At 44.2% G+C, this 12,713-nt stretch overlaps 1 protein-coding gene and 1 pseudogene across 4 annotated transcripts in view; one reads left to right on the top strand and one right to left on the bottom strand.

The window, feature by feature from the left end:
• On the bottom strand, nucleotides 1-2,660 carry LOC306649055 (annotated as a pseudogene). Its single transcript has one exon. The product of its transcript is annotated as an uncharacterized misc_RNA (transcript).
• A 16-nt stretch (nucleotides 2,661-2,676) lies between these two features.
• Nucleotides 2,677-12,713, top strand: part of ZNRF1 (zinc and ring finger 1) — a 96,120-nt gene continuing 86,083 nt past the window's right edge. For 2 of the 3 annotated variants that reach the window (XM_079119687.1, XM_079119688.1), the window contains exon 1: nucleotides 2,677-3,529. In XM_079119687.1, coding sequence (XP_078975813.1) covers nucleotides 3,106-3,529 — 424 coding nt within the window. In that variant the 5' untranslated portion in view covers nucleotides 2,677-3,105. The remainder of the gene's footprint in view (nucleotides 3,530-12,713) is intronic. The other variant, XM_079119686.1, reaches the window with a different exon arrangement.

Here is a 12,713-nt window from a genome sequence, read left to right as displayed (position 1 = left end):
TTTTTCCTCTCGCAGTGCTGGAGACCAAACCCAGGACCTGATGCATGCTAGGCAAGTGCTCTATCGCTGACCTATACCCCTAGCCCCACTTTTGTTGCAGTTCTATAACCTTTCATTTCTTCCTTATTTCATGTCCTTATTCTCACCTCTGGGCCTTTGAATATGCTGTTCCCTTTGTCTGGAACACCCTTCTCTTCCTCAAACCAGTTCTCCCTGTCCTACTTCCTCAACTGGCTAATTTTCAACTTGTTTTTTCAGGTCTTGATTTAGAATCATTGGCTTGTGTTGGTATCTATTTCCTGTCTTTTCATCAACATTATGCTCTTCCTCTCTCATAGCACTTATTCATTCATGCACTCAGTAGACATTTATTTATTGGGACTGGGATTTGAACCCAGGGAAGCTTTACCACAGAACTACATCCCCAGTCCTTTTTTATTTTGAGGCAGGCTCTAAGTTACTGCGTCTAGCCTCTTGCCTCTAGTCACTGGGATTATAGGTGTGTGCCTCTGTGCCCAAGTCAATATGCAGTTTTTTTGTGCCTGACTTCTTAGCATGATATTTTCAAGGTTTATTCATGAGGTAGCAAGTATTGGTGTGCAATTAGTTTTTATGGCTGAATAATATTCCATTGTGTGAATGTACCACACTTGGTTTACTTTTTAGTTGATGGACATTTGGGTTGTTTCCACTTTTTGACTATTTCAAATAATGCTGCAGTGAATACTCGTGTACAAACTTTTTTTATGGATGTATGTTTTCATTTCTCTTGGAAGTATACCCAAGAGTGAAATTGCAAGGTCATATAGTAATTCTATGTTTAATCTTTTTTGAGGAACTGCCAGGCTATTTTCTAAAGCTGCTGCAACATTTTATATGGTCACCAGGAAGGTACAAAGTTCTGATCTCTCCACTTCTCTTTCACATTTGCTACTTTGATTATAGTTGTCCAAGTAGGTGCAAAATGGATCTTCTGAAGTTCTGAGAGCAGGGGATTCCATCTGTCTTGTTCACCAGTATTCAAGGTGAACAGTACCTGGCACTCAGATACTAAATATTTTGTTAATTACACTCAAAAAGTTTTGTATGGATAAATAAATCAAAAGTTACGTCGATGGTTACAATGCTTACTGTGCATTTCTCTCTCCAAAAGGGATCTATTTGCAAGGGATGCAGTATCTCCTTTTTTGCACACTACCAAACCATTCCTAATGCCACAGTCTTTTTTCTGTGACAAATCTGGGTTAAATGTAAGCATTCCTGTTTTTCTCCTGATCATTCATTTGGATTTCAAATGTACACAAACTCCTCATTTAGGAACTTGCAGATAATTTCTTGGATATTGGCAAAACTTTCAACTTTTTTATGCAGAGCTTTGTGCTCACCCTCAAGCACTCCATGCTTACAAATTGTCATTCTCTTATTGCTTTCCAGGCTGGAAACAATCAATACCTATCTTTTTGGTTTTCTTTTAATATTTTTCCCGTTCAGGCTCCCTAGTATGGAAGTATCTGGAGGCACTTAGAGGCAGGAAGTCAGTTAGGCCGGACACTGAGTGCTGCTCAGAGCCAGCATTTAGCACTTGAGAAATAGCTGTTCCATCAATGAATGAATGTGCCTGTGTGGGAAACACAGCAACTGAGTTGGAAAGGTGATTCTCTATTGCAAAAGGCAGATTTGGCCAACAAATATTTATTCAATACAAACTGTGCCCTTACCTCATGGTGTGTGTCGAAATACATGGTAAATAAAACAGGGGTCTGCCTTGGGCAAGAAGTTTCTAAAATCACTTGTAGCTGCATCATTTCAATTTCCATATCTTTATCTTCTCACTCTTTACCCTACACCTACACATTTTGAGAATTACATTTTAGCCAAGGAACCGACTCATTTGTTTCAGCCCCGAATAGGAAGTTCTGATGTGAAGTGTGCAAAGCCACCCCACCCCTGGCCCCCGACTCACTGGTGCCCACGGAACTGTTAGACCTTCAAACAGCTAACTCTCTTACTCAGATGCTAAGCTTACCGACGTTGGGGTCCTTGGACCAGGAACCTCCGAAAGGATGGACGGCGCGTCCACCAGGGGGTGCTGTGCGGGCAGACTTGCGCGGGGAGGGGCGCTCGACCGCGACCCTCGGAGTCAGGTAGGCACACAACTAATTTTCTTTCTCCCCGGGGTTTCCTTCCCACCCGCTACGACCATGGCCGCCCCTCCGCCACTCGTGGTTCCCTCTGAATAACTGGCGGCCCTCGGGGACTGATGGAAAGCTGGCTTCGGAAAGACGTCCTGCTCCTGTGGCCGGCGCCCCGCGGCTCAGGCCACGCGGTCCCCGGCCGGCGCGGGCGGCGGGTGGGTGGGGACCGCGCGGACGTCGGCGGCCGGGGCGCCGCGGGCGCGGCGAAGGGGTTAACGCGGCGGGCGGGGGGCGGGGGCGCGGGCCGCGCCTGCGCTCTGCCGCCCTCCATTGTCTGCACGGCGGCGAGGAGCGCCGGCGAGCGCTGCCCGGGACCGAGCGGGGCGGCGCGGCTGGCGGGGCCGGCGGCGGCCGGAGCGAGAGCGCGACGCGACGCGACCGCGGCTTCCCGAGCTGCGCCTGGCCGCCCAGCGCCGCAGCCCGCCCGAGGCCTGGAGGGGTCCGGGCCGCCGTCCATGGTCGCCACGTCCTGAGGCGGGGGACGCGTCCGGCGCCCCCAGCCCTCCTCCGCCTGCTGCTGTGGGGCGGGCGGCCTCCTCCGGCGCCTCCCTGCGCCCGCCCGCCGCCTCCCTCCCTCCTTCCCTGCGGCTCCCCTGGCTTTCGGAGCCCGGGGGCGGCCTGTGGCGCGCGGAGCCCGCGCCGGACTGCGCCTCTTTGGACCTTGAGGGGAAACATGCGTTTGGCGTGGATCGTTTTAAATTCTTAGTTTGGGGTCCCCGCCCGCCTGCTTCTTCCGCCCCGCGGGTTTTCTGCTTTTTGCTTTTTTGGTTTTTGGTTTTTTCCTTTTCTTCCTCCCGGTCTCCTTTTTGACTCCCTCCCCCTTTATGCTCGCCCAGCCCTCCCCCCGCTGCTGAGAAGTGGGGGAGGGTCTCGGCCTCCAGGTTCCCGCCCCACCGAGGCCCGGGCGAGCATGGGGGGCAAGCAGAGCACGGCGGCCCGCTCCAGGGGCCCCTTCCCGGGGGTTTCCACCGATGACAGCGCTGTGCCCCCGCCGGGAGGGGCGCCCCACTTTGGGCACTACCGGACGGGCGGCGGGGCCATGGGGCTGCGCAGCCGCTCGGTCAGCTCGGTGGCGGGCATGGGCATGGACCCCAGCACGGCCGGAGGGGTGCCCTTTGGCCTCTACACCCCCGCCTCCCGAGGGACCGGCGACTCGGAGAGGGCGCCCGGCGGCGGAGGGTCCGCGTCCGACTCCACCTATGCCCACGGCAATGGTTACCAGGAGACGGGCGGCGGTCACCATAGAGACGGGATGCTGTACCTGGGCTCCCGAGCCTCGCTGGCGGATGCTCTACCTCTGCACATCGCACCCAGGTGGTTCAGCTCGCACAGTGGTGAGTACGCGGGTGGCGGAGGCCTTGGAGGGTGGAGTACAGGGAGGGCGCGCCGGGGCACCCCAAACCTCGCGCGTGCCGAGGTTTGGGTATGGAGCCTACTCCTGCTTGTGTCTGCCTGTCCTTTGGTTCCCGATACCAGAGGATGAATGGGATACCTCCCGTCTAGAAGAGAGGCTTTCTTCGAGGCTGCCGAGCCGGCCGTATTTGGACTCCCTGAGCAGTGTGTTCACTTGTGGAAAGCAGAGTGGAACCTGCCCATTGACGTCTCATTTGTTGGCATCACCATCTTCAGAGACGAGATTTTGTCTGGCTCACAAGAAGTCAGCCTGGGTGCTTGCTTTCTGTCACTGCAGCATTGTGCTAGAGAGGGATCTGATTTGACCAGTGTCTTCTAAAACAAAGAGTGTCAAAAGAATTAAAAAACTGGGGGCGAGTGGTGCCTGGATTAGGGCTCTCACCCATGTTGGAAGAGGGGGGTGCCTAATTTTGTCACCCTACTGGTGATATGTTTGAACTGTTTAAAATGGAGCAGGCAGTTGGCATAGACAGGTGTGGCCTGCTGTGTGAAGGGCCTCCTTCCCTGACTTTGCAGGACCAGGGCTCTGGTCACTAGTTCTGCATGCAGTAGACTTGGCTCAACGACTTTCACAACCCTCCATCTTTTTTCTTTTTCTTCTGCTCCATGCTAATTGCTCAGTCTTCCTGTGAATCTGCATCTTTTTTGACCCAGAGTCAGGCAAGGTGGGGTATTATTGTCCGCTGTTGGCACATGACCTGGAAAGAGGAGGATTCAAAGAATCTGGATGAATTCATTTGTGAACTTCTGGTGGCAGGCCAGTGAAAGGCTGGAGGGCAATTTCCAGGTTCTGGCGGGCAGGGCAGAAAAGGCCTGGTAGGCGCTTCTGAAGGAAAACAGGTCTGTCTGCTTGGCTACCCTCAGAAGCCAGGTCAGGCTTCTAGAAAACTGGTCATAAAGGGTGTGGGGCTGGTGTTTGCTAATTGGCAAGGTGACTGAAGAAGTTACATATTCAAATTCCTTTTGGTAAGTTGAGGAAATTGATATATTTAGTAGGAGGAAGATACCTGTCCTTAGGATACTTTATAGAAAATTTCATCTATTGGATCACTGTTGTAGCTATTTGGAATTAGAATAGACTCTTTGGATCTCTTTCTCTTTCCTGCAAAGTTAGTGATCTATCTTTCTTTTCTTTTCTTTTCTTTTCCTTTCTTTCTTTCTTTTTTTCTTTTCTTTCTTTCTTTCTCAATTATATGAACTGTAATTTGTGAAATAATTTTGGGGAGACCTAGTGGGTAGTTTAGGGTAACACTTGGAAGTAGCATTTGAATTGCTATTAAAAATGGTATTTTAATCCCAGAACAGAGCTCTCAATATCATTGGTACTTCTCTGACCTGAAGAAACTACCTGGAATGAGATGCAAGGCATGTCTGCCTTGGACACTTTCAGTCATTTAATCAACTTTAGGCATCTTGAAATTAATAATCTTTATTATGCAGTGTAGTCCTGGAAGAGTCAGCTGTATTTGTGAGATGATTGCAGTTAAATTTTTTAAAGAAGTGTCATTTATTCTGGTTTTAAATTGAAAAGCACTGTAAATAGGTTCTCTAAAATCACAGAATTTTGTGTGCAAAACAACGTATTCTTACAAAAGCTCGTTTGAATGAGGAAGAAAGAAAGTTCTCTTATTGGTAAAATTTCTTACATCTGTCTCTTACTAGAAATGTCTTTATCCTTATTTCACTATCAGCTTCCATGCTAGAGTTATGAGCTTACAACTGAATTCCAAAATGTCACACTCCTCATCTTAATTTTTTAAAATCTAGATGTGAGTGAGGGTAGGGAAAGCCAGAGAGCCATGGGGATACAGGAAAAGTTGGAGCATATTGATCTTTTAAGAGAAGCTGCTGTTAATGTTCTGGATAGTACATTCTTTACTGTATAGGACCATCCTATTCTTTTGCAAGACATTGAGCATACCTGACCCCACCTGCTTAAGCCAACATCATTCTGCATTTCACCCCAGAATGCATCTACAAGTTCTCAAATTCCCTTTGGTATGAGATGAGCCCTCATGTACATTGGTGGTTCTGTCTCCCTTTGTGAACAGGCCACAGGATTTTCTGGGACATCCCTTCTCTCTTGTTCATTGCTACAAGAAGAGAAACTCATTTCTACTTCAGAGCCTTTGAGTGAGTCTGAGAAGCTTCCTCTCTTGCATGGTAAGACTTGCAGTCAGGGATTCCACGCATAGTCAAGTAGAGGCCTGGAAGCTGATTTGGTGCTGCTGCTGCTTGTGTTTTCAAGGTGCTTTGGGACTCTTCATGGCACAGGAAGCAGTTATTATTAGTGAAACAAGTAAAAACAGTGGGCCTTGTTGGTTCGAGAAGTAGAATGTTAAGCAGTTCCAGGCCCAGCTCCTTTGAGTTGCTGTGACCTTGGACAAGACACATCACCTTTCTCTAGCTTCATCTTTGTTATTTAAAAATAGATGTGGTAATCCTCATTGGTGGCAGTCTGTAAAGGTTGTTCCCTAAATCCCATGAGAGGGTACATTGCAGTCACATTTGTCTTCTGAATACCTTTGCTTCCCCATGCTGTGAATCTCACACATCATCCTATGCTGGGAATGTTTTTCCTTTTGCTTTTCATATGAATGACTCCTTTTGGACCCTTCAGAGTTCAACTGAAATTTTGTCCTTGGACCAGTGTTAAAAACTGACCCTTTGTGTGTTCCAGTTACTCACTATTACTAATTCTTAACACACTTTAGTAGTATTTAATCTCTAAGCTCCATGAGAGCAGGACTATCTCTTGATCATTGCTGTAACTTAGCTCTTGCCTGGCACAGGTATTTACTGAGTGAATGAATGTGAGTGATCATGTCCATCATCTCATTTAATCATCACTGTAACTATGAGCTAAGGCTATTCCCTCCTTCCCCATTTACAGTTAAGGAAATAGGTTTAGGGGGAGGTTAAGAAATCACAGGACACAGGATCAGACAGCTCATAGGCAGCAGAACTGGGACTGGAGTGCAGGTCTTGTGGTGCCAGAATCTAGGCTTTTAACCCTCACTTCCTAGTCTCATCTGGAAACATAAGGAAGCAGGGTGGTGTCCTGGAATCTGCTTTGGCTGGTGAGTGTGAGGGCTGGGTTCACCTTCATTTGGACTACTAATTATTACTGCCTGACCTGTGACATTGGGCAGGTGAGTCACTTAGCCTCAGAGTCACCACTTCTTCATCTGTTAAATGGAGGGAATGCCTGTCCTGCTTACCTTGCAGAGTCATCCGGAGAGCCTTGTGAAATAATGTACACAAAAGCCAAAGGAGCCAGGCATGGTGGCACACACCTGTAATCCCAACTATTGAGACTGAGGCAGGAAGATCACAAGTTCACAACTTCTGCCTGTCTCAAAAAATAAAAAGGACTGGGGGTGTAGTTCAGTGGTAGAGTGCCTTGGGTTCAATTCTCAGTACCACCAAAAAATAGAAAAGAGAAAGAAAGAAAGGAAAAAAAAAAAAAAAAAAAACCCAAAGCCAAAGAACATATAAATGGAAAGTGGTGGTGTTCTGGTGGTAGTTCTCTGCCTTCTGTATCTCCTAAAACTTGAAGAGCCCAGAGGTTTGTAACTCTGAGAATGTAGCCCTCAAGACACCTGATGTCTGGCCAAAATTGTGGCTCTTCATCACGATAAATGGCACTGAGGAGAGTTGCCTTGGAGAAGCAATTAGGGTCCCTTCCCTTTGCCATTCACATGCCAGTTTTGCTTTAAGGTGGTGCTGCAACTCTTGGTTGTCTGAGTGCTACTCTGGACATTCATAGTAGCCCCATTTATCTCAGAGAAGGGGTTTCTACATGTGTGGAGAAGACATGGAGGATCCACCATGTTGGAAGGCATTACTGTTCTCTGGTTCCCACTGTAAAATGGCTGTGACTTCTTAGAGTGAATGTGTATACATGTGCACATTTAGAAAAATCCAAACTGTTCTCTGTTGTCATCAAGCCATCAGTCAGTTGAGTCTGAGATGAGGTGACTTTTCATAATCTCTGAACATGCTAGCAGGGTACCTCCTGGGTTCTGTTGTGCTGCCACACTAAGATACTCAAGTGATTTAATTTTCTCTATTCCTAAATAATGAGGGAGAGTTGTCAACTATTGGATTGGATCAAAAAGCCATAGGTGTGCTTAAGGTAATGAATGGGCCTTTACATAATTTCTAAAGAAGGAAAGTATCCTGTGTTCTCTACAGAAAATGATGTAGCCCCTGCACTGCATGCAAATATTCTTTTTTTTTTTTTTTTCGTACTGGGAATTGAACTCCTGGGCACATCCCCAGCCCTATTTTGTACTTTATTTAGAGACAGGGTCTCACTGAGTTGCTTAGTACCTCACTTTTGCTGAGGCTGGCTTTGAACTCATGATCCTCCTGCCTCAGCCTCTCGAGCCACTAGGATTATAGGCATGCACACCTCTGTTGAGGTGTTCATTAAGAATGTTCCTCAGCACCACATAAAAATAAATAAAGATATTGTGACCATCTACAACTGAAAAAATATTTTTTAAAAAAAGTTCCTTAATGAAGATTTTTTTTTTTTTAAAGTAAGGAGAATTTTTTGTTTTTTGTAAGATTGAAAAAGTTACTTGAAGCAAAGAAAATTTCTTTAGGGTCATAGTTAAGTATTCCTCCTGAGATGTAAAATGCATTGCAAGCAACTGTGGTTCAATTCTTAAAAGTGTTTGTTTTATAGGATGTGTACATTTTGACATTAAACAAAGACCCACCCCCAAATATTCACAAGGAATGCTCTGAGCCAGGCCACTCTTAACCAAAGAAAGAGTTCTAGTTCTTTTTGGGAGAAGGAACATGCTTCATATTTTACAAGTGCAATATTCAGCCCAGGTGATTTGGGCACTGAAATTTTAGTATACCCAATTGTAAAACTAAACTTGGGATAGTTTAATAAACTGTCATGGAGAAAACTTCGTAAGGAAATGATGATGACTTAAATGGCATATGAGTCCTGTTCCTACTAACGCTTAAGTAGGGGTGTTTTTGGTTTTTGTTTCTTTTGTTTTTTGGCACCAGGGATTGAACCATGGAACTTAACAGTTGAACCACATCTCCAGCCCTTTTTATTTTTTATTTTGAGACTCTCTATGTTGCTGAGGCTGGCTTTGAACCTGTGGATCTTCCTGCATCAGCCTCCTGATCTGCTGAGATAACAGATGTGCATTGCCACGCCTGGCTAAGTAGTGGTATTTTTGTTGTGGGTTTTTGTTGTTGTTGTTGGTTTTTTTGTACTTACACATATGCAGTTTATTGGCAAAAATTATTTCTTATTAATAGTTACCAAAAAAAGAAATGTTCTTGAACTCATGTCCAGTTGTAGAAATTATCTTCAGAGTCAGTTTACAAATTGTACACTAAAATTATTCTCATTAGTTTTAGTTAAATCTTTAACATTTTTTTAAAATTATGTTTTTTTGATTCATTGTACGCAGACGGGGTACAACTTTTCATTTCACTGGTTGTACATGATGTAGAGTCACACAGTTCGTGTAATCATACATGTACATAGGGTAATGATGTTCGTCTCATTCCATTATCTTTTCTCCCCTGTCCCCTCCCCACCCCTCACTTCCCTCTACACAATCCAACATTCCTCCATTCTTCCTCTACCCCCTCATCCCCTTATGTATCAGCATCCACTTATGAGAGAAAACCTTTGACCTTGGGTTTTTGGGGATTGGCTTATTTCACTTAGCATGATATTCTCTAACTCCATCTATTTACTTGTGTTTTTAATGATAATGGGTCACTGAAGTTTCATTACTTGAATCTGAAAATGAGCCTAAATCTAAATTCAGACCCCACAGTCTTTTTAGAATGATGGATGTGTAAATTTCAATGTTTCTTTTCCAAGCTTTGGTATGGCCCAGTCTGAATCTGCCTCACATTGTTAGTCTTGGGAACAACTTCATCTGTTGGGAGGCAAGAGGAAGGATGGGAGAATTCACTGGATCCCCATAAACTCCCAAGTTAGGGGAGGCACAATAAGAATTTATAGTGTACCCCGTATCTATAATAAGGAGACAGATACAAACAAGAACTCTCCTGATTTCTGTGAATAGTTCCCAAGGTTTCTTAAACTTTACTGTGTTCAGTTTTCTCTAAGGAGCTGAGTATCAACACAGATGACTGGATATCACTCCCAGAATTCAGTAGAGCTGAGGAGAAAGATCTTTTGTAGCAAAGATTCTGAACGTGTAGTCAAAAACTGAAACTCAACTCTATCATGGATTTGGTATTTCTTTTCCAAAACCAGAGAAAAAATTCTGAATGCTTTTTGGTACATGTTATTATTTAATTAAATTAATTAATTAACTTATTTATTTTTTGTGCTGGGAATTGAACCCAGGGATGCTTAACCACTGGGCTACATGCTACATCCCTTGTCCTTTTTATTTTTTATTTTGGGATAGGGTTTCACTGAGTTGCTGAGGATGGCCTCAAGCTTGGGAACTTCTTGATTCAGCCTCCTGAGCTGCTGGGATTACATGTGTGCATCCCTGGTTAGCATCACTTTTTTATTTTTTTTATTTTTTTTATTTTTTAGTTGCTGATGGACCTTTATTTAATTTGTTTATATGTGGTGCTGGGAATCAAACCCAGTACCTCACGTATGCTAGGCAAGTGCTCTACACTGAGCTCCAGCTCCAGCCCCCAACATCATTTTTGGTATTACTAAACCAGTAAGGTAGTTCTGAGGCAAGATTCATATAAATAATTTTCCCTATGGCTCATGGAGGGTGGTTTCAGCCAGTAAGAACATTCTCATTCTCTCTCTCTCTCTCTCTCTCTCTCTCTCTCTCTCTCTCTCTCTCTCTCTCTGTCTCTTTTTTTTGTACTAGGGATTGAACCCAGGGCCTTGAGCATACTAGGCAAGTGCTCTACCACTGAGTGACATTCCCGACCCCACATTCTCCATATTTTTAAAAATTTTATACCTTTATTTTATTTGTTTTTTGTATGGTGCTGAGGATCGAACCCAGGGCCTCATGCATGCTAGGTGAGTACTCTACCACTGAGCCACAATCCTAGTCCAGACTTTTTGATGGTTTTTCTTTTACATGGAACTAAGCATTTCTCTCCTATATAGAAGCCTAAACCAATCTGCCACATTGAGAATTGAAGTTGTTCTGGACAGGAGATAATTGTGGCAATGTCTCCTTTCCTTCTGTGCTTGTCTTTCCCCTGATTTTTTAAACCAAGGCCCATCTGCGTTGACTGCTTACACTACTAAAGGACTTACTAAGTTATGCTCTCTCATACAGACCAGCGGGGCAGCTAGACAAGTCGATCTTAGCATGAGTCTGGACATTAAAGTGGGTGGAATACCTATTTTCCTTTTTCTCTCACTGACCCAAAACATGAAACTTTTTTCAGCCTGTATAGAAGTGTAAGAGCTAAGACATTAATTTATTCCATCGATATTTACTGAGCACCTGTAGTATGCAGAACCTATTGTAGGTGCTGGGTGTATATATTTATGATAGGGATGATCAACACTATTGTTCTTTTCAAGAATCTTTGTGCTTTCCTCTCCCCCGCCCCCCTTTGGTTTCAGGGATTGAACTCAGGGGCACTCCACCACTGAGCCACATCCCCAGCCCTGTTTTGTATTTTATTTAGAGACAGGGTCTCACTGAGTTGCTTAAAGCCTTACTTTTTGCTAAGGATGGCTTTGAACTCACAGTCCTCCTGCCTCAGCCTCCCAAGCAGCTGGGATTATAGGTGAGCACCACTGTGCCTGGCAAATCTTTGCTTCTTAAGAGTTTGATTGCAGCTTGTTGATTTTACCTTCTTTATCAGTTTCTCTGTTGAATAAATGAGTTCAGGTATTTGTGAGACTGCTGCAAGGATTTCTTTCTTCTCTATTTTTTAGTCCATACAATTCATTTTTCCCTAAACCCTATTTCTGGACTGGGACAGGTGATCTTTTCTTTTTAGTTCTTGTCAAGTGCCTACTAAAAAATTCCTCATATGTTCCCATATAAGAGATCTCTGTCTTCTCAATGAGAATATCAAAAGAAGAACTGTTTTTCAAACTCTTCATGTTCATCCTTTGACTTCAGTATCCTTCATTCCTAGAGCTACTTTTCTTTCTGGTCTTTTTTTTTTTTGGGGGGGGGTGCTGGGGATCGAACCCAGGGCCTTGTGCTTACAAGGCTCTTTCTGGTCATTGAACACTGTTTTCTCGAAGCATTGTTCACTACATTTAAAATGTGTCTTTGTAAAATTTATCCCAAGCCACAAAATACCCATAAGGAAATTTCTCCTTGGTCTTTTAAATATAGATCTCTGAATTCTATAATGTTAACAATTCAGTGCTGGTCTTCCTCCTTCTTCAGTTATTTTTTTATTGTGGTAAGATACATGTAACACAATTTATTACCTTAACATTTTTTAAGTATACAGCTGAGCAAAACTCTTTAAGTACCACACGAAAGTGGAATCATACAGTATTCATCTTGTGTATGTGCATGTGCACGCACACTGGGGATTGAATCCAGGGGTACTGATGCTACTGAGACAGGGTGTCCCTAAGTTGCCCAGTCTGGCCTTGAGTTTGTGATCAGGTCCTGCCTCTGCCTCCTAAGTTGCTGGGATTATAGGCATGCACCATCATGTCCTGCTTTGGGATTTTTTTTTTTTCTTTTTTTTTAAATAGTAGCCATGCTAATGGGTGTGATGGTATCTGGTAGTTTTGATCTGCATTTTGTATATCTTCCCTGGAGAAATATCTGTTCATGTCCTTTGCTCATTTTTTAATCAGTTTTTTTCTTCTGTTGTTTTTAGTGTTTTAAAAAATAATTTGTTAAAGCCTTTCTTATAATAGTCAACACTAGAAACTATAATGTTATTCCCTAGGAATAATTAATAGATTTGTGTTATACTTTTGCATACTTTTTACCCAGAATGAATAACTTAAAAGACTCGTTGGAGAGACTCTTGTTCTGCAGGACAGAAAGGAATGGAGAGCCTGTCTCAGTGAATGGCATGACTATAAAATGGTGCCTTAATTTATGGAGGATGATTTCTGGGAAAGTCTCACCTTGTATGTAGGCACATGTGATTGGCCATCCTGGTGTGTGA

Source organism: Sciurus vulgaris (assembly GCF_902686455.1).
Source record: "Sciurus vulgaris genome assembly, chromosome: 17".
In the NCBI taxonomy this organism is placed as follows: domain Eukaryota; kingdom Metazoa; phylum Chordata; class Mammalia; order Rodentia; family Sciuridae; genus Sciurus; species Sciurus vulgaris.
Note: the sequence above shows the minus strand (reverse complement) of the source record. Positions and strands in the feature narration are given on the sequence as shown.